Raw genomic sequence first — 19,436 nt, forward strand, 5'->3', positions numbered from 1 at the left:
CTCCGCCCACCCAGTCGACGTTCGCATCCCTGGACGCCGTGGCCCGGGGCGACGGAACACAGCCTAGGTCTTGCCAGCGTCATCACTTCCGTTTCGTTGACAGGTGACCCGGAAGTTCAAGCCAGTATCCTGCTAGGGTCCAAATAGTCTCTAGTTTATTTTAAAATAAGCATCTTTCCAGTTTTCACTCACTTCTTTCCAGCTTTCACTCACTGAAGCCTACACCGTCTGGTCTGCGTTACTTGAGTTTAAACGCACGACAGAGCATGTTTACCTGTTTGTTTGGAAACGTATTCCGGAAACGAAACCCTGAGTAATCGATCGGAAGTGACAGGAGGGAGCGGGAAGTCGCTGTCGCGAAGGCCGGCGGGCGGCTGGGAATGGAAGGGGCCTGACTGCGGAGAAGTTACCCCAGGACTTCGCGCCGAGCCCCCTGGACCGGAGAGCCCGCTGGGGAGGACTGAGAGTCTCAGAGGTACGTCCAAGCACGGGCCGGTGGGACCAGGGGGACGTTGACAGTGACGGAGTCTGGGCTGGAGTTTGGTGTCCACGCCTTCGGGTCTAAGGCTGGACCGGGTCGGAACTTCGGGTACGACCACCCGGGACGGCAGAGGTTGACAGGCGTGTGGCCTCCTTACGGGTCGCCTGTTACCCACTCCCGACCCCGACCCCCGCCCTCGCCCAGGCGCTCGCGGTGCTTGTCCGTCGCGCAGCATCTTCCCAGCGCCGTTGGCGGGCCCCTTGCGCCCTCCGAGGCACTTTGAGACCCGTTTGCCGGGGAAGCGAGTCCCAGAGCCCCGTGCCGAGCTGCGAGCTGCGGCGAGTCCTCGGGTGATGGCTGCTGTGGGAAACCAGCCGCCCTCCTGAGCAGTTCACCATCGATTACTAACATCGCGTTCCTCCCTCCTCCCTCTCGTGTTCTGCAGTGACTCTTCGTCGATACTTTGCGGCCACGCACACATTTCTGAGAGTCCATGCTATGCCACTTAATTTTATTTCTGAGGACGTGCAAAGTGAGCCATCATGAGTATTTGTATTGTTTGTTAAACATCTAAATAGAAGCTCTGATATACAAAGTGAACACATTAGTGCCAGTGTCTGCTGGCACTAATTACTTTAAATTTCCAGTTGTTATGTCAATGATGCAAGAGCCTCTGCAATAGCTTATGTGCTATTTCTGAACTGAAATTCAGGACACACATCCAGTAATTTAGAGTATCCTGGTGAGGACAGTGACAGAAATACCACCCCTGATTTTTTGTGTGTGTGTGAGAGAGAGCTTTGGTAGCTTTAACAATACCGCCTGTTAAAAAAGGGGTGTGAGGGCTACTCCCTTTCTAAATGCATGTTACTAAATACAGAAGTAGAATATAATTAAGTTTCAGGGTATTACTTAGTAAATGTGTTTATACAGTATTGTTTTAATTCTTTCATTTTATACATTTTTAGGTTATTCAGTAGAAGTCTTGGGGTGCATTTTCATTGATTAAAAATGACTACTCTTGAGAGTTTACAAACTAAAGGTAAGTCTTCTTTCGATGATAATTGTTTTTAAACCATGACATTTAGGATGATAGGGCAAAGGCATGTTTGAGCCAGCGGAGTAGATCACATAGAGGCCTGGGGATCATCTGTGTCTCGGACTGTAGCTGAGTCTTTCACTCATGATTTGGTGGGGAGGGGACAAAAATTAAGCAGTTTTAGGATGATAGTTACTGGCTGTTAGCATGAAATCCTCTAGGGTGTGTGTTAACATCAGTGAACTTCAGGAAGCACCAATTCACCTTTTCTGTGCCAAGCACATTTCCGGAAGCTGAGGAGACAAAGGCTAGGAGGCAGGCGAGCCTGAGGAGCTCCCAGCACTCTCGTCCACAGGGAAAGCGGTGATTTGAAGACACGCTGGTGTTTGCATTACTCTGAAAGCCCTGAGCGGGGAGGAGGGGAAAGGTCAGGGATTTGCCCCAGGTCACACAGTCTGTGGCAGGAGGGACTGGAGTTATTTTGACTCGGCATCTGGTGTTCGTTCTATCGCACCATCATGCTGACTTAAGGTGTCTGCCTTCATAGATTTGCACTTTTATGAGAAAAGGAGAAATGTTTAATAACAAACTACGAAGTCATATTCTTTTTGCCTCTGTATTCTAGAGCAGGGTTGAAAATTAGGGTTCCTGAGACTCCTGAGAACATTTGCAATCAGTTTGATAATAGGGAGCACTAACTGAATCCCACTTAAGCCAAGTGTTATCCCAAATAAAAAAGAATTCTGTTCTTCTCATTATTAGACCTATATTAAAAAAATATTCAATGATTAGTTTGAATTTCATGTATAAAATTGTGGGGGTCTTTTTCCCCCTTCTTTTATAAGTACCTACATAATATGCTCAACTTTGTCTCATGGTCTAAACAGCTTAAAATATTTATTATCTGGCCCTTTACAGGAACAGTTTGCCAACCCCTATCATTTGTTCTTTCCCTGCCTTTCAGCATCCTTGGGAAAGACAATAAGAATGAGTCAGAAACCTCAGATATGTTTTAATCTTTGATAACTGATCACAGATGGAAATACTGTTGCTGCACAACTGAATTATTTGGTTAGTTCCCTCCAAAGAGTGGAGAAGGATAGGGGTGATGTTTTGCCTTACGTAAGCATTGCTCATCATTACGGAGCTGGTACCACACATCGTGGTCCTCCCACTTGGGAGAAGGTAATTGCTCATGAATGTGTCCTGGCTTGTGCCCAGTGCATGTGTAATAAAGGTTTCTATGTGTGTCATGAGAAAAACAGAACTGTGAAAGGTGAGCTTCCAGGTGAGGAAAGGGGAAGCCCTGACCCATGTGCCTGCTGGTGCGTGCCTGTGGGCTGGCATCGTCGCCATTACAGAGAGGGAGCTGCCACGTGGCACACAGTACAACTTGGCACTCCTAAGCCCTGAGTAAGTAGGACAGTGTAAATGCAGCTAAGAGTAAACTGTGGTTGAACCAAGTTGATTGAATTTGATTGGAACTTGAACATATTTTGTTTGAAAGGAGATTTCTGTTAAGCTTCAGTGGGCCTGAATGTAAAGCTCTAGTTTCTTAAAAAAAAAAAAAAAAATACATATATATTATTGATTTCAGAGAGGAGGGGAGAGGGAGAGAGAGGTAGAAACAACAGTGATAAGAGAGGATCATTGACCGGCTGCCTCCTGCACACCCTCCACTGGGGTTCAAGCCCGCAACCTAGGCACGTGCCCCGACCAGAATCGAACCGTGAACTCCTGGTTCATAGGTCAGTGCTCAACCACTGAGCCACACCAGCCGGGCTAGTTTCTTTAAAAAAAAAAATTGTGGTTAATTCATGATTCTACATTACATCTTAAATGCCAGGTGTCTCGGTGATAATTAGATTTGCATTAGACAGAGATCCTTAGGAAGAAGGGTTGAACTGAGATTTGAAGGGTGGGTAAGGAACTTGCTGCAGGGGGGAGGGTGTTAGGAAAAATACTCCAAGCAGAGAAATGTCTGGAGAGGAAGGCAGACTTTTGCTGATATTGGTACCCCTCCAAAAAACAAGTCAGGCTGGAATCCAGAGTCTGGGGGGTGAATGGCAGAAGTGGAGCCCAGCACCCAGGCAGGGCCAGGTCTCGGAGAGCTGGGCAGGCCATGCTAAGGATCTTGGGTTGTTCTGAGAGAGATGGGAGGCCATTCAGGGTTTGATGCAGATCGGCTCTGCGCGATTTTGAAAGCTCACTATAACCGTCATAAATTCTGTGGGCTCCATGGTCTGCCAGGTAGCATCATTAGCAGAGGCTAACTTCAGGTTGATGAGGCAAGAGTTGTGGTTTGTGGATGGCCTCCTGGGCCAGTTAACAGCTTACTCTGGAGTCAGATTTGGATTCAAATCCCAATCTGACACAGATGATTTGGACAGGCTGTGCAACTTTCAAGGCCCCTGTTTCTGTCTACAAAATGTGTATGTTGTGCTTACCTCATGAGACAGGTGTAAAAATTAAATGTCACGCATCTGAAGGACGTGGAGAAGCCCTTCTCTCATAGTAAGTTGAATAAAGGTTAATTATTACATTTGTGGGCTTTGCCCTCCATTTCTCCAATGTGTGGACTTGTCAAATGGCAGGAAATCTAAGGTGTAGCTCAAAGGGATGCTACGCACGAGTTCAGGAGCTCCGTGTAGGTTAGGGGTCACCTGAGTTACCTCCTCAAGGTCTGCAGCACTTCCTGTTCTAGCACATCCTCCGTCTTCCTCAGCCCTAAACCACCTTCTGCCTGAGTCAGTGAAGGAGCCCTCTCTTGGAGAAAGGTGACTCTGACACTTTTCTTACTGCTCCACTGGCGGTAAGACAACGGGTGGAAGAAACAAACCTGTTACTGACTGGAGCAGTGGCAGCGTACTGGTGAGCAGAGCTGCCTTCTTGCTTACGTGAGGGAAGGTAATCTTTTTCCGTTGAGCAAATTAGTTTGGTAAACATGTGTGCAGTAGTGCACTAAGCGTTATGGAGGAAAGGGATGGGTGCTACTGTTTATTGAATGCCTGCTATTTACTTTATACCTGAACTTGAACTTCGGGACACTGGAAGAGGCAGTATATGCAGTGGCAACTACTTAGAATTCACTTCTGCCTCTTCACTTACTAGCTGTGTGGTGTGACCTTAGGCAAGCTGCTGGACCACCCTGTGCCTCATGTTCCTCCTGTATAAAATAGAGCTTATCGTACTACTCACAGGGTTATGGAAGGATTACAAGAGTTCTATGTAAAGTATTTAGAATGGTATTTGGCACATGCTAAGTCTTTTGTAAGTGTTGGTTACCTGTTACTTAATATTTTCTCATTTAAAATTCAGATTTAATACTACCTAGATGTACATATTATTAAATTAATTCCATGGAAGTTAAAACTGAAGCTGAGATCATTATAGGATTTTGTCCAGACAGTAACAGTGGAAAGAAATTCAAACCAGATCTGGCTGATCCCCAAAGTCCTATCATATCTATTGCACCATGTTCCTTCCACTTGTATGGGGCATAATGTCTGCTCTTAATGTGCTTATCAGACTTACTGGGAAAGAGAAAATAGCATGTACAAAACCCTTAAAATGATAATGTTGGTTCATGATTGAGTTTCAAACTGAATGTTTGAGACAGTAAGTGCCATGGGTGTTCTTCAGAGAGTGGGCCGGAACAATCGGGAAGATTGAATGTCAAGCGTGGATTGAAGCTGACTTCTTAGGGGTAACCGAGAGCCACAGTGAGGGCCAAAGAAGCCACTTAGGAGAATAAGTCAGCGGGAACAGCGATTAGAGGCCTGGGAGAGAGCATTGGATAGTCCAGTTGGGTAATTTGTGCGAAGCATTCTTTCCAAGAGTTCAGACAACAGATAAATCTCTTTGAAGTAGATGTTTTTAAATATGCATATATATAGTTGATATTTATTTTTTATAGTTAGCTGACATTATTGCGTGTCTAGGTGCGCCAGGCTCTTGATCTTACTGTGTTCTTGTTTACCACAACCTGCAGCACAACTGTCATTGTCTCCATTTTGCAGGTTAGGACACTGAGGTTCATGGAGGGCTAAGTGATTTTCCTAGGGTCATACTAGGTCTAGGAAGTAGAGGTCAGAACCAAACACCCCGATTCCAAAGCTGCATTTCCTACTGAGAGAAGCCATTTACGTAAGGGAAGCTTGAACCTGGAGGGCATGGTTCATCTTTCTTTGACACACAATTGTTTTGAAAATTACTTTCAGTCTGAATATTTCCATTCTGTAAATGCCAGTAATTCTGACATGTCTTGGCATTTTCTTGGTACTTCTTTTCAGCAAGTAGTTTATGTTTTGTGCTCCCTTTTTCAGTCACCCTGACTTCAACCCCAGTCCGAGGAGCAGGAGATGGAATGGAAACGGAGGAGCCACCTAAGTCTGTTGAAGTCACCTCTGGAGTCCAACCTGTAAAGCCCCACGCCCTTCCGAGTCCACGCAGGAAAGCAGTCGCCTCAGAGAGCCCGGGAGTCCTGCAGCTGGGCAAGATCCTCACCGAGAAAGCGGTGGAAGTCGAAGCTATAAGGATATTGGTTCCCAAAGCTGCTATAACCCACGTTGTCCCCAACAAAAATGCCAAGGTTAAGCCTCTCGGACGTCAGAAAGGGGAGCTCTCTGGTCCGTCTGAGGGGGCTGCAGAGCCCAGGAAGGAGCTCGCAGAGGCGAGGAGCACCCTGGAGAAGCTCCGGAACTCGGAAAGGAGGCTGCTGCAGGACCGGGAGGGCCTCTCCAACCAGCTCCGCGTGCAGACGGAGGTAAGGGGCCGGGCTGCAGCGGTGCCCACACCTGGCCCTGGGCCTGCGAGTTAGAGACCCCACTCCTCCTGGGAAGGCGGTGCCACTCACTACAGCTCATCATGCTCTAGATCAGCAGTTCTCAACCTGTGGGTCGCGACATTTGGGGGTCGAACGACCCTTTCACAGGGGTCGCCTAAGACCATCGGAAAACACATATATAATTACATATTGTTTTTGTGATTAATCACTATGCTTTAATTATGTTCAATTTGTAACAATGAAAATACATCCTGCATATCAGATATTTACACTATGATTCATAACAGTAGCAACATTACAGTTATGAAGTAGCAATGAAAATAATTTTATGGTTGGGGGTCACCACAACACGAGGAGCTGTATAAAGGGTCGCGGCATTAGGAAGGTTGAGAACCACTGCTCTAGATGCTTCCTCTTATATTTCCCACTCTCAGGGCCTCGCATAGAACTAGTGTATGTCGGGAACTTATGCTCTAACCCACGTTGAAGAGGGAAGAGTGAGGGCCTTTGGACACCTGTAAGTTGTAAAGGAGGTTACAGTTGTAAATTTCCAGACCAAAGACTGGCCAACTCAGGCTGTGAAACTGACTTGTTAGTAAATCCTGTTTTAACGATCCATGAATTCCAAGTATTTTTACCTATGTATACATAATGCTTGGAATATAGAGAATGGTAGGATATGTATTGTTCTCGTCACTGTAAAGGGAAACAATCTATAATGTTTGATTGTGTTTCTTTAATCTTTTCGTCATAGTTAACATCGCCTTGGCCTCCACTTTCCCCTCTCAGTCTTTGTGACACTGGTTAGTGGTTCTTACCCAAATGTATTTTAATATATTTTTAAGAACTAATTTCTAATTATAAAAATATTTGTAAACAATTTGAATACAAAAAACAAATGGAAATAGTGCCATCTTAGATGTTAATGTTTTCCTACGTCACAGAACGTTCTATTACAAATAGTGCCACCTTAGTTGTTAACGTCTTCTTATGTCACAGAATATTCTATTACAAATAGCCACAGTTCTTCAGTGCCTGCACCATAAACCGATACCTGTGATTGGACATTTATATTTTTGACTCCTGGGTTTTGAATATTAATGTAAAGGATGTGCTTGTAGAGAATCCTGAATTTCTTCCTTTACTTAAATTCTTTTTTTTTTAAATATATTTTATTGATTTTTTACAGAGAGGAAGGGAGAGAGATAGTTAGAAACATCGATGAGAGAGAAACATCCATCAGCTGCCTCCTGCACATCTCCTACTGGGGATGTGCCTGCAACCAAGGTACTTGCCCTTGACCGGAATCGAACCCGGGACCTTTCAGTCCGCAGGCCGACGCTCTATCCACTGAGCCAAACCGGTTTCGGCACTTAAATTCTTAAAAGGAAAAATCATAGGGCACAAAGAAATTATTTTTTAAATGTTAGATAAGATTAGAAAACACACACATAAAACATTCTCTGTCCACTGGCCTTTGTGGCTCCACCCAGGAACCAAGAGGTTCAGGCTGGATTCCCAGTAGGGGGCCTGCAAGAGGCAGCTGATGGTTGATATTTCTCGATTGATGTTTCTATCTCTCTACTCCTCTCCCTCTCTCTCTAAAAATAAATTTAAAAAAATATATATTTAAAAATTCTCTGTCATTTTTTAACAAAACTCACTGTTTAATTTTCTAATTTTTCCCCTTTAAGTGTTGACTGGGAGCAGTTTGTTATTTTTATGGTAATAACTTGTGCTCTTGTTATAAGAGGCTCAGTTTATAACCACCTGGGCTATAAAGATAGAAGTAGGTTTGGTTAATATGTGTATATCATGACACTTAGATAATGTCACTGTTTGATCTTTAATTAATGGAGGTTCAAATTACGCAGAACAGTTTCTCTTGTTCATTCTGCACTGTAGTCACTGACACGCCCCTGAGCGTGTTACATCGTTATGTGTTTTTCTAGGTCAATCGTGAGTTAAAAAAGCTGCTGGTGGCTTCTGTTGGTGATGATCTTCAGTATCACTTTGAACGTCTAGCCCGTGAGAAAAATCAGCTTATTTTAGAAAATGAAGCCCTAGGTCAGAACACTGCCCAGCTTGCCGAGCAGTTAGAACGAATGTCAATACAGTGTGACGTGTGGAGGAGCAAATTCCTCGCGAGCAGGTATGTTCTGCTTTAAAAAGTTTTCCATTTTCTAGTTTCGATCTATTAGCCTTTTGACCCATAACACAAGAAAGTCAATTGTAGAGTGACAAACTCTGAGTCTGGTTGCTCATATATTATTTAAGATGTGGACTCTCACTCCTGTGGATGGAAGCACAGACTCCCTAAAGCAGGGGTCCTCAAACTACGGCCCACAGGCCACATGCGGCCCACCGAAAACATTTATCCGGCCCGCTGGGCGTTTTTGCCGCTGCTGTGTGCATAGGAATTTGTTCATAGTTTTTTTTTAAACTATAATCTGGCCCTCCAACGGTTTGAGGGACAGTGAACTGGCCCCCTGTTTAAAAAGTTTGAGGACCCCCTGCCCTAAAGGGAGAAGAGATATAAGGATCCTCCCTCATTCCAGAATTCTAGGTTACTACTCTATAGTAGAAATCATTCCCACTACAATACAGTGGGGCCTTGACTTACGAGTGTCCCGACTAACGAGTTTTTCGAGATACGAGCCGTCTCTCGGCCGATTTTTTGCTTTGAGTTTCGAGCTAAAATTCGGGTTATGAGCCAGCTTCAGATACCCCACCGCTAGTTGGCACAGCGAACATCACAGTGAATGCCACAACATCAACCCGGCATCACGTGTCTCACTCGTTCACTTTAAGATTTGACATACCAGTAATTTGAGTTACGAGCTCCGTCATGGAACGAATTAAACTCATAAGTCAAGGCCCCACTGTATTTAATACCGAAACAAAATTGTCAATTCAGACATCTAGTAAATATTAAAATCACAACAAAAAACTAAATTATTTTTCTGGAGAACTCATGTCATTGCCACTTTGTAAGATAGTATTTTTGTCCTTCATGCTTGTTCTCATAGTAGTTAATACATAATAGAGCTTCCCAGCCTTTCTCTCTCTTTGCACAAATAGAGGAGGATGGCATATGTGTGCCTAGTGGATGAGGCTGCGCTCCAACAGGCCCCTGGACACACGGATTGTTGGGAAACGGCAAGAAATTGTGCTTCTTTATCTATTTACTGGAGGCTTGGTGCACGGATTCATGCACCAGTGGGGTCCCTCAGCCTGACCTGTGGGGCTCGGGGCAAAACCGGCAGTCCGACATCCCCTGAGGGGTTCCGGAGTGCGAGAGGGCACGCTGCAAAGTTTCTGTCGCTCAGCAGCTCCTGCATTGAGCATCTGCCCCCTAGTGATCAGTGCACGTCATAGCTACCGGCTGGTCGGCTGGTCACTTAGGCTTTTATATAGATCCCCTCCTCCTTCCAACGTTGTGTTACGGAGAATGGGGTCTGGGGGTTATTCAACTGTGTATTCCCCATGCTTAGCCAGTGTTTCACACGCAATATGCTTCCTAGTAATAACTGTTGATTCACGTCCAGTCATCTGGCGATATCTCACACAGCCCCAGAGGTTCTCAGGCTGTACTCTAAGAACCACAATTGTGATGAATAAATTTTCAAGAAAATGTTTCTTCATGTCTTAATATCTGTGCTACCTTCTAGTAATTGACTACTCTCGTAAAGTCCTTATTTTGTTTTCTAATTTGACCATGTTAAATATTCTTTGCAAGTTTTTGAAAATGACAGTATAGGATGCTGTTTGGAGAAATGAATGTACTGCTTATTGTCTTAGAATGAAAGTTAATTAATTCTCCTTGAACAGTTTAAGAGACAACAGATTATTATAATATGTAACTTTTTTTTAACATCCTGATCAAAAATGACAATAACATTCTAAGGGCAATAGAGAGTATACTTTAGTGACATTTTAGTTGATTTAATCATTCATTGTGAAAATCAAAGCAAATTAGTTGTTGCTATGATTTGAGACTTTAATTTTAGTTTTAAGATTTTCCGCTGATTAAACATACTTAAAATTTGCTTTAGTGCCATTAATAGGGAACTGATTAAATAAACTTTGGTACATCCAATCAGAAGAAAACGTGAAGCTTTATTTTTAAAAAGGGGAGTGAGTTACTAAAAACTCACCAAGATAAACTATTAGGTGAAAAAAGCAAAGTATAGAAAAGTTTATATTAAATAATTCCTTTTTGTAAGTGAAAATATATTTATTTTAACCCATAGTTTTATGTTGAATATGCATAAATGTTTTTCTGGAAAAATGTATAAGGAACTGCACTGGTTACATGTAAAAGAAGGACGGGACTCTGGACAGGAGGGAAGGCTTCGTTTTCCTGTGTGGAAGCCTTTTTACATATTTTAGTGTTCTTCTAAGGGCAAAGAGGTCATTGGATTGCAGGAAAATAATGCATTTTTGTTTTTCTCTAAACTGTTTTATATTTAAAATATTTGATTAATGTTATGTTTTCCAAAATCTGGTCAATCTGAAGTAAGATAGAGGAACATTCCAGAAGTCACTATATATAAGGAAAGTCCATTTCCTTTGTCATTTTGTAAATATTTTAATTGAATCCCTTCAGTGAGTTCTCAGCTTGTAAACATTTTAAATGCTTCTTAGTGAAGATTGAAACACTGAGAATATATCTGTTACATATTCTTTGTAAGCTTTTGAAAATGACAGTCGCCAAGGTCATATATTAACTTCTTGCACTGTGTTGTCGTCGGAGAATTTATAGGCAAGATTTTAATCTCTTCCAGGGTCATGGCGGACGAGTTAACCAACTCCAGGGCAGTTCTGCAGCGGCAGCACCGGGACGCGCAGGGCGCTCTCCAGGACCTCCTGAGCGAGCGGGAGCAGCTGCGCCAGGGGATGAAAGCCACCCACAGGTCTGGCCCTTTACCTCTGACTCTTCTGAGCTCCTGCGGTGCCCAGCACACAGCGGTTCTGCAGTGCTGCTGCGTTTATAGCTTGTTCAGTATATACTTGAGTAGCATTTCAAACAGACGCCCAGGAGAAGGAAGATGACTAAAAGAATAGAAGACCTGCGGCTTACATTCTTAACTGGAGAGAATTAGTTATATTTATCATAGAACTCTCTGAACTTAAAAGTCATTTTATATTATATTTGTTGCACTTCTGTGTAACTTTTGGTAGAAGCCAAAGCGTGTACTTGTTTGTCCTTCGGAAGGAGGTCTTTTTGAGGACCACTCTGCAGTGTTTGAGCTTGCTTTCATGTCCACGTGCCCCAGAACTGGCAAAATCGGCGGTCTCCCTCCAAAGCGCTTTGTACTTCTACATCATTGATTTATTGGAAATCAGATCAGTACAAGCCAAAGAGGAAACCATAGGGGAAACTGGAAGAATGAAAATGCAATATATCAAAATACCAGATTTTGTGGGAGGCAACTAACGCAATGTTTAGAGGGAAATTTGTGACTTAAATGCTTATCTGAGAAAAGAAGAAAGGTCTCGTCAATAATCTGAGCTTTCTCCTTAAGGAATAAAAAGAGCAAATTAAGCAAAAGAAGAAAACAATAGGATGAGAGCAGAAATAAATGAAATAGAAAGCCAAATGCAGCTTCTTTGAAAGGATAAAATTAAGAAACCTCAGTATTATCAGGGAAAAAGATATACATGACCAGTATCAGGAATGAGGAGGAGGCGGCTTCACTACAGATTCTATAAACATAAAAAAAGATAACAGGGTGCCTGGCTAGTGGTGCTCAGTGGTGAGAGCATCAGCCAGCACACCAAAGGGTCTTGGGTTTGATTCCCCACAAAAGGCTAAGTGTCCATCCATCCTACTGGCAGCTATGATGCGCACTGACCACCAGGGGGCAGATGCACACTGGCCATTTAAAAATAAATGGTACCACGGACCTGGTGCTGACAAACCAACACTCAGCTTCCCCCTAGTGGGACACAGGCCTGCCACCACCCTGGAGCGACACCTCACCAAATTGCAGCCAACACTGCCAAGATCCCAAGGTGCAAAATGTGGCCCACAGCCCAGCTCAGCCCAAAAACGGTGGCTGTGGGCGCCAGGTAATGACGTCATGTAGCAATGCCCAGCTTCCTCTCCCTAGTGACTAACATCCTTGGAGTTTCTTCAGCCCAGGAACCCGACTTGCTTTATAGCCAGGTGCAAACATTTTACAGTTTAATCAAATGTTTGTGAAGCGTTTTCCCATGCCTCATCTTATTTGATCCTCACAGAAGTCCTGGAGTAAGTAGATGGGAGACTTGGTAGAATCCTATTTTCTTTTCATTAGTAAGGCGCGAGTAGCGATATTAAAATATTTCTTCTAATTAATTTCCTTTCAATGTGCACGAACCTGTGCACAGGGACACTAGTGTATATTACAGGGCAATGTTGTGAACAGCTCTATGCCAATAAGTTCAACAGCTTAAATGAAGTGGACAAACTCCTTAAAATGCACAAACTACCTAAGAGTATCAAGAACAGATAACCTGAATAGCATAACCTATTAAGACAGCTGTATTTGTAATTAAAAACCTTCCAGTAAATGAAAGTCCAGGCCTAGAGGAGTTCACTGGTGAATACTAGCAAACATGTAAGGTAGAAATAAAGCCAAATTTACACAAACTCTTCTAGGAAAGAGAGAAGCAGGGAACAGTTTCCAGCTCATTACATGAGGCCAGCATTATCTTGATACCAAACCATACAGAGACATTGCAAGAAAACTACAGATCAGTAGTTCTCATCACATAGTTGCAAAAATCCTTCACAGAATTTTAATGAGTCAAATCCAACCATATACAGTCATGTGCTGCATAAAGATGTTTTGGTCAGTGACGGACCTATGGTGGTCCCATCAGATGATAATGGAGCTAAAAACTCCTATCACCTGGTGACATAGTCATCCTGAGGTTGGCTGCGTGCTTGTGGTGATGCTGGTGAAAACCAACCTGATGCACTGCCAGCCATATGAAAGCTTAGCACATACAATATGTACAGTCCCTATACCTGGTGATCATAAATACCTGTGTTACTGGTTTATGTATTTCTATACTATTTGTCATTATTTTAGAGTGCACTCTTCCACTTACAAAAAACAACAAGATAGTGCACCATGTTATCCCAGCAGCAGCCTCATCCACCCAGTGTCTCTGGATTGCATCAATTTCTCTTGCGCTTGCTCAATCTCATGTTGTACAGCAAGCATGTCAGACTCACGGCACGTAGCCTGCCGGCCACGAGTTTGACATACTTGTGTACAGTAACCTGCTGTACGAGTTTGTAGCCCAGGTGTGCCGTAGGCTGTACCATCTAGGTGTGTGCAGTGCACTCTGGGATGCTCACACAATGATGAAATTGTCTAACGATGCATTTCTCAGAAGATATCCCCATCGTTTAGTGGAGCATGACAGTATAAAAAGATTTATACATCATGTCCACGTAAATTTTAGCCCAGGAATTGTAGGTAATATGTCATTCAAAAATTAATTAATGCAACTCACAAGAAAGGAAATACCATATGAATAGATGCACAAATCAAATCAGTAGTTCTGTACAACTGAATGATATACTAGTGTATTTTACCTATTCTAGAATATGAGGACAAAAAAGTACTGCTTGTTAAGAGATTTCCAGATAATAATATAGCAAATTGATAAGTGTTTTTTGTAATCTAATCTTTTCCCAGACTTCCTGATTTATTGAACTCTGAAAGATATATAACTTCAGAAATATGTTTCTCATGCATTGAGCATTCCTGATTTTTCTGTTTTGTGTTATTAATGTTCAGTGTTCATGCGTGTTCTCTGCAGTTTACTGGAGGAGCTCCTGGTCTCCTTGCAGTGGGGAAGAGAGCAGACCTACTATCCTAGCACCCAGCCTCACAGCACAGCAGAACTAGCACTAACCAATCACAAGTTGGCAAAAGCGGTGAATGCTCATCTTCTGGGAAATGTTGGAACTAACAGTCAAAAAAAGACTCCGCCAACTGTTGAATTCTGCAGCACCCCAGCGGAGAAAATGGCTGAAACGGTAAAATATTCCTTGCATGACCTGTGGAACTTCGAACAGCGACCTCTCGCTAAAGGGTGGCGTGTTCTAATGGCAAGTGCGTGGCGCTGGAGTTCAGGAACATGGGACTTAAACATGAGCTCATGCACCTGAGCTTGTGACCTTGGAGAAAATCACTTCCTCCTCTAAACTTTAATTTCCTTGAATATCATTATTCTATTCTTAAAGAGAAAAATGCAATTGTTTTGAAAAAGGGCCTATTTTTTTAGCCTTTTCCTGAATTCATTTTGATATGAAAACTACCAGGTAGAATTTTTCATTTAGTAATCATGAGTAGATAATATATTACTTCTGATTTAAGAAATTATTTGTTAGTTCTCACATATAGATGCGAATCATAGAGTATAGACCTGGAACATATAGTCCTAGGTGAAGTAGGGCTACCATAGATGGCCTGTCACATACTGTGGTCTCAGTTCTGTGAGCACAACCAAGTTCACTTCATGGAACTTCAATATCCAGCTCCCCAGCTCCCATCTTAGGCCTGGCCATTAACCAGAACTGTCCACTTTTAAAATCTTCCACTCAACACCTTGCACTGGCCTGTGGTCAATTTTTCCTCCCAGCTCTGCTTCCTTAATTCTGATTACCCTGTTCCTTGTCACATCATCATTTTTGTCCCCCTTGATCTCTTCATTGTTTTTCTTCATCTCATCAGCTCACTCTCCTGGCTTTTTCTTGCCATAGCTTACGTAGACTCCATTCCAAAGAGCCTTTGTCCCTTATCCTTCTCTCAGGTGCCCTGAAGACTCCAGTCCTGTGTCAGTTCAACTGTCTGTCTTCTTTGTTTCTATACCCCTCAGACTCATCAGCAGGTGACTGGTTCCTTACAGACAGAAGAAAAAGGGAGCAGAGGCAGAAAACCACCCCAAGGTCCCACTTGATATCTAGGCGCCTGTCTGCAGGGCAGCCAGCTTTCCATACGTCCCTCCTACTGGAAAAGGTGTCCCTCTCTCTAAAGCTCCCCAGCAGGCTCCCCCAACACTCATCCCTTCTCTCTATTGGCTCTTTCTTTTTTTGGCTTAAGAACGTGCCCAAGTGCCTCGCATCTAAAATGAAACATCCTCCCTCCACCCTAAGTTCTCTGCAGACGGCCTTACCACCTTCCCTTCACAGTCAAGAACCTTGGACAAGCTGACTTGTTTCTCACGTCCCCCGCCATCACTTATCCTAGTAGACTTCTAGCTCCACTGTTCTCCAAGTCCTTACGAAGGTCATGAGTGTTTAATGACTCTGTTGTCCTATGTACTATGTCACTTCTGTGCCATTACTCATTCCCGGCTCCATGCTACCTCACTGAATTCCTTGTCATAACCTTGTCTCCTCCTCTACGTGTTGATATTCCATAGGAATCTGTTCCCCATGCTTTTAAACTTCCATGGTTTCTCAAATAACTCTGCTGTTTCCGTGACCATTCTTCCTGGGATCTGAGGAACGGAGCATCCTTTCCCTGTGTCCACTCTTGAGCGTTTCCTCACATAACAGACTCCTTATCCCATAGCTTTCTGCTTATGACTTTGAGAATTTTTTTTAGTTCAAAAGACAGATCCAGATGGATATTTCTATGTCTGTCCCACAGACACCTAAAAATAGATCACTTTTCTCCTTGCTTTCGCACATGTGTTCTACCCCTCCAAGAGGAACGAGAAGGAAAGCCAGCCCTTCCTCACCAGTACTCCCTGTCTTAATAACTACACCTACTATATAGGGATGTTCTGAGGAGTCCATAGAGAATGCATATAGATCCCAGAGCAGGCTCCAGTGTGGTGTAATTTCTCAATCGTGCTAGCTATCATTTTTATTATTTCCTTCATCCCCTGGATCCTGTTGGGTTTTACACGTCCTATCAGTTCCTTCAAATTTGTGCTCTATCCCAAGTTCAACCACTGACCTCCAACCTCGACTATTGCAAGAGACTCCTCACTAATATCCCTGCCTTGCTTTTCACCTGCCAGAGAGTTATTTCAAAAATGCCACCCCCTCCCCCAATTTTAGTGTTCAAATATCCTGTTCAAACAGCTCCCAGCCTCCCTTATTGAGTTTGAATTCTTTATACTGTATAGAAGGATTTTCATAATCTTTACTCCATTTTTCCTTTCAAGGATCATTTCCCAGGTGTACCCCACACACACACACACACACACGTACATACAATTCACATGCCAGTATTTAAACACTTGTTATTCCACAGATATGCCATTGTGTCTCACCCGCCTATACATACTATTCCTTCTGCCTCAACCATCCTTCCTGCACCTCTCTATCTGAAGAATCAGCCCTCCCCGAATCTCACTGGAAAACCTAGATGTTTTTTCCTCCAGGCTGCCGTTACGTTTTGTACATATAGCTCTTTAACATGTAAAATTGCAACTGTTTGATGCTCCATCTCCCAAAGTACGAGCTTTTACGGGCGGGGCTGTGTCTGATGTGTCCTCGAGGTCTGCTATAACCCTTTGCACAAAGTAGGTACTCTATTTACTGAATGAATCGGTGGCTAAAACTAAACACGTCATCTTTACCTTTCTGTTCTCCTTCTCCATTCTCTTTGTTGGGAAGTTGTGTCCCTGGTTCTGCAGCTGCTGCCAGCAGTGTTTGCTAGGACTGACGGCTCCTTCTTACTTGTAGCACTCTCTTCCCTTGGCTCATGGAACCAGTGCTTTTCTCAATTCCTTTCCAATTGCACTGCCTCCCTCTTTCCCACCATAACCCGTCCTCATCACGATGACAGGCGGGAGAAGATGAACACGAGAAACAGGAACTATAGTCAGCGTTAGCATGTTATCCCTTATTGGAGAAGCTTTTCAACTCAAGAGTTCCTCCTGCTGTGGGTCTCAGTAAAACAATAGAATAGGGAAAGTCAGAGCAGAACAATTAGGGAGCATGGTGTCCATGAAACCCAAACAAGAACATGCTGGTGGGCATGAAATGTTGCATATAAATTAGTAAAAGAAAAATGAAAAGCCATTGATTTTTATAAGTCAGTGATCAGAAACTGTGAAGTAGGATTTCAATAGAAGAATCGGTAGAATCCTGATTTCAAGCAGTTGCATGAAAGACTAAAGGAAGAAGATAGTGGGTACTTTTTGGTTTAGGATGAAAATGGACATAACTTAAGGTAGAACTGATACAATCTTATTTTCTTCTATGTTTTCATCAGTATCCATAAGAGAACATCAATTTCTTCATTTTTAAAAAATATGTAAACTAGGTAGTGTAATAACCAGACATCATTGTTAAATTTAGAGCTTTTTGAGAAACGGAATAAGTTCTCTCATCAAATTCCTTATTCAGATGTTATTTTTATGATAGTTACATATTAATGAAATGGAGCTACATAGGGAGTTATACCTCAATAAAACCAAGGGGTTTACAGTCCCTGCTGCATACTTCTGACATCACTTCTTATTTTCCTCAGGTGCTACACATTTTGGACCCAGCTACCAGTTCAGAAAGCTCATCTGATAATCCATTTTCTGAGTCTTCACCAACCACCTTACTTGCTACAAAGAAAAATATTGGGCGATTTCATCCCTATACTAGATATGAAAATATCACCTTCAATTGCTGCAACAACTGCCAGGGAGAACTTATTGCCCTTTAACGTGTAACATTGGGGTTATGCTGCAGGCATGTGCCTGCTACCCAGGAGCCATTCTTAGTGGGGAGCTGGGGTTCCTATAATGCTAGAAGTAATCTCACTTTCTACTTAAATAATGTATATCCCCAAAATGTTTTATGTACTAGACTCCAGGTTACCCTTTCTTAATAAATGTCTCAGGGTAAGGAAAGAATGAAGCAGTGCAAATATATATAAAGTGGGGAATGCTTCCTGGGTATTACATGATGCTTTTCCTAATGGGCTTTAAAAGGGAAAAACTATATACCTTCTTTTAGGCCCCAAATTATTGTTTATCTTGTTATATATTTTATATGCACAGATTTAATTTGGTAATCAAAATCAATGATTGGCAAACTAGAGCCATGGGCCTTAGGCAGCCACACCCATCATGTACTGCTATCTGCAGTGGGCTTTTGTAGTACCACAGCAGAGCTCCGCAGAGGAAACAGGCTGCAAAGCCTAAAATATTTACTATTCGTCCCATTACTGACCCCTACTCTAAAGTAATAATCAGCAGGGGGGATGAGGGAGGAAGTGTTTTTTCCCTTTCGGTGAATTTGGGGTGTGAGGGGCTACAAAGGAGGCTTAGGAAATACAGTAGGTGAAGGGATAAATCTTTTAAAATAAATGCTGTATATTAGGAAAATTAGGAACTGACAGCCACATTAACAAGAGCTTCAGCAAAATGTGTTCTGCTGTTTTTGTGCAGAGGATTCCATATTTTGAGTGGATGCCACTTGATATATATAGAAGAAACAGGTTCTAACTATTTGCTCAATTTGGCAAAGCAACAAAATATCCAATTTGATATTTATAAAATAAGGTGGAGAAAGTAGGATCTTTCTAGGATACAGTACAAACTCAATCATGTAACCCATCCATTAAATTTACATTATGTAAGATCCATTATTGTTTATGATGGATAATCACAAACATCCTTTTATAGGCCTTTAAAACTATCCATAAAATGTTTATACCAAATTATACTAATTAGTTACAGAAGTGCCTGTCAATGGAGAAGCCTTCAAGAAACAAATCTGGTCAAAGTACATTGTATTTTAATGTCAACCTAGTGATTTTTTTGGTCTGATTCATCTGAGTTATATTTATAATTTCATGTGGCAATAAATTTCTCTATCTTCTTTATGCAATGTTGTCTTTTTTCCCCTCAGAATGATGTATTTCATTTCAAGTCTTCATCTAGCTTATACTATTTACAACTGATTGATTCTTCAGCCTTTCCTTTAGTTTTAGTATAAAACTTAGAGGAAAGGCTTCATCATGTTGGATTTGGCAGTGATTTCTTAGTTACGAAACCAGAAGCACAGGCAACAAAAACAAAAAGATAAATTGAACTTCATCAAAATTAAAAACTTTTGTACATCAAAGGACACTATCAACAGAATAAAAAGGCAACCCACAGAGTGGGTA

The 19,436-nt window shown here is 42.5% G+C and overlaps 2 protein-coding genes across 2 annotated transcripts in view; one reads left to right on the forward strand and one right to left on the reverse strand.

The window, feature by feature from the left end:
• Positions 1–405: 405 nt before the first annotated feature.
• Positions 406–19,151, forward strand: BLZF1 (basic leucine zipper nuclear factor 1). Its single transcript, XM_059674151.1, has 7 exons — positions 406–475; positions 1,450–1,523; positions 5,846–6,285; positions 8,259–8,458; positions 11,094–11,222; positions 14,128–14,347; positions 17,802–19,151. Exons 2-7 carry the CDS (start codon positions 1,493–1,495, stop codon positions 17,985–17,987), a joined length of 1,206 nt encoding a protein of 401 aa, XP_059530134.1. The 5' UTR covers positions 406–475; positions 1,450–1,492; the 3' UTR covers positions 17,988–19,151.
• Positions 1,517–19,436, reverse strand: part of CCDC181 (coiled-coil domain containing 181) — a 36,087-nt gene continuing 18,167 nt past the window's right edge. Inside the window, exon 7 of the mRNA XM_059674138.1 lies at positions 1,517–2,074. The gene's annotated coding sequence lies outside the window, so the exon portion shown is untranslated. The remainder of the gene's footprint in view (positions 2,075–19,436) is intronic.

Source organism: Myotis daubentonii, chromosome 18 (genome assembly GCF_963259705.1).
Source record: "Myotis daubentonii chromosome 18, mMyoDau2.1, whole genome shotgun sequence".
NCBI classification, from domain to species: Eukaryota; Metazoa; Chordata; class Mammalia; order Chiroptera; family Vespertilionidae; genus Myotis; species Myotis daubentonii.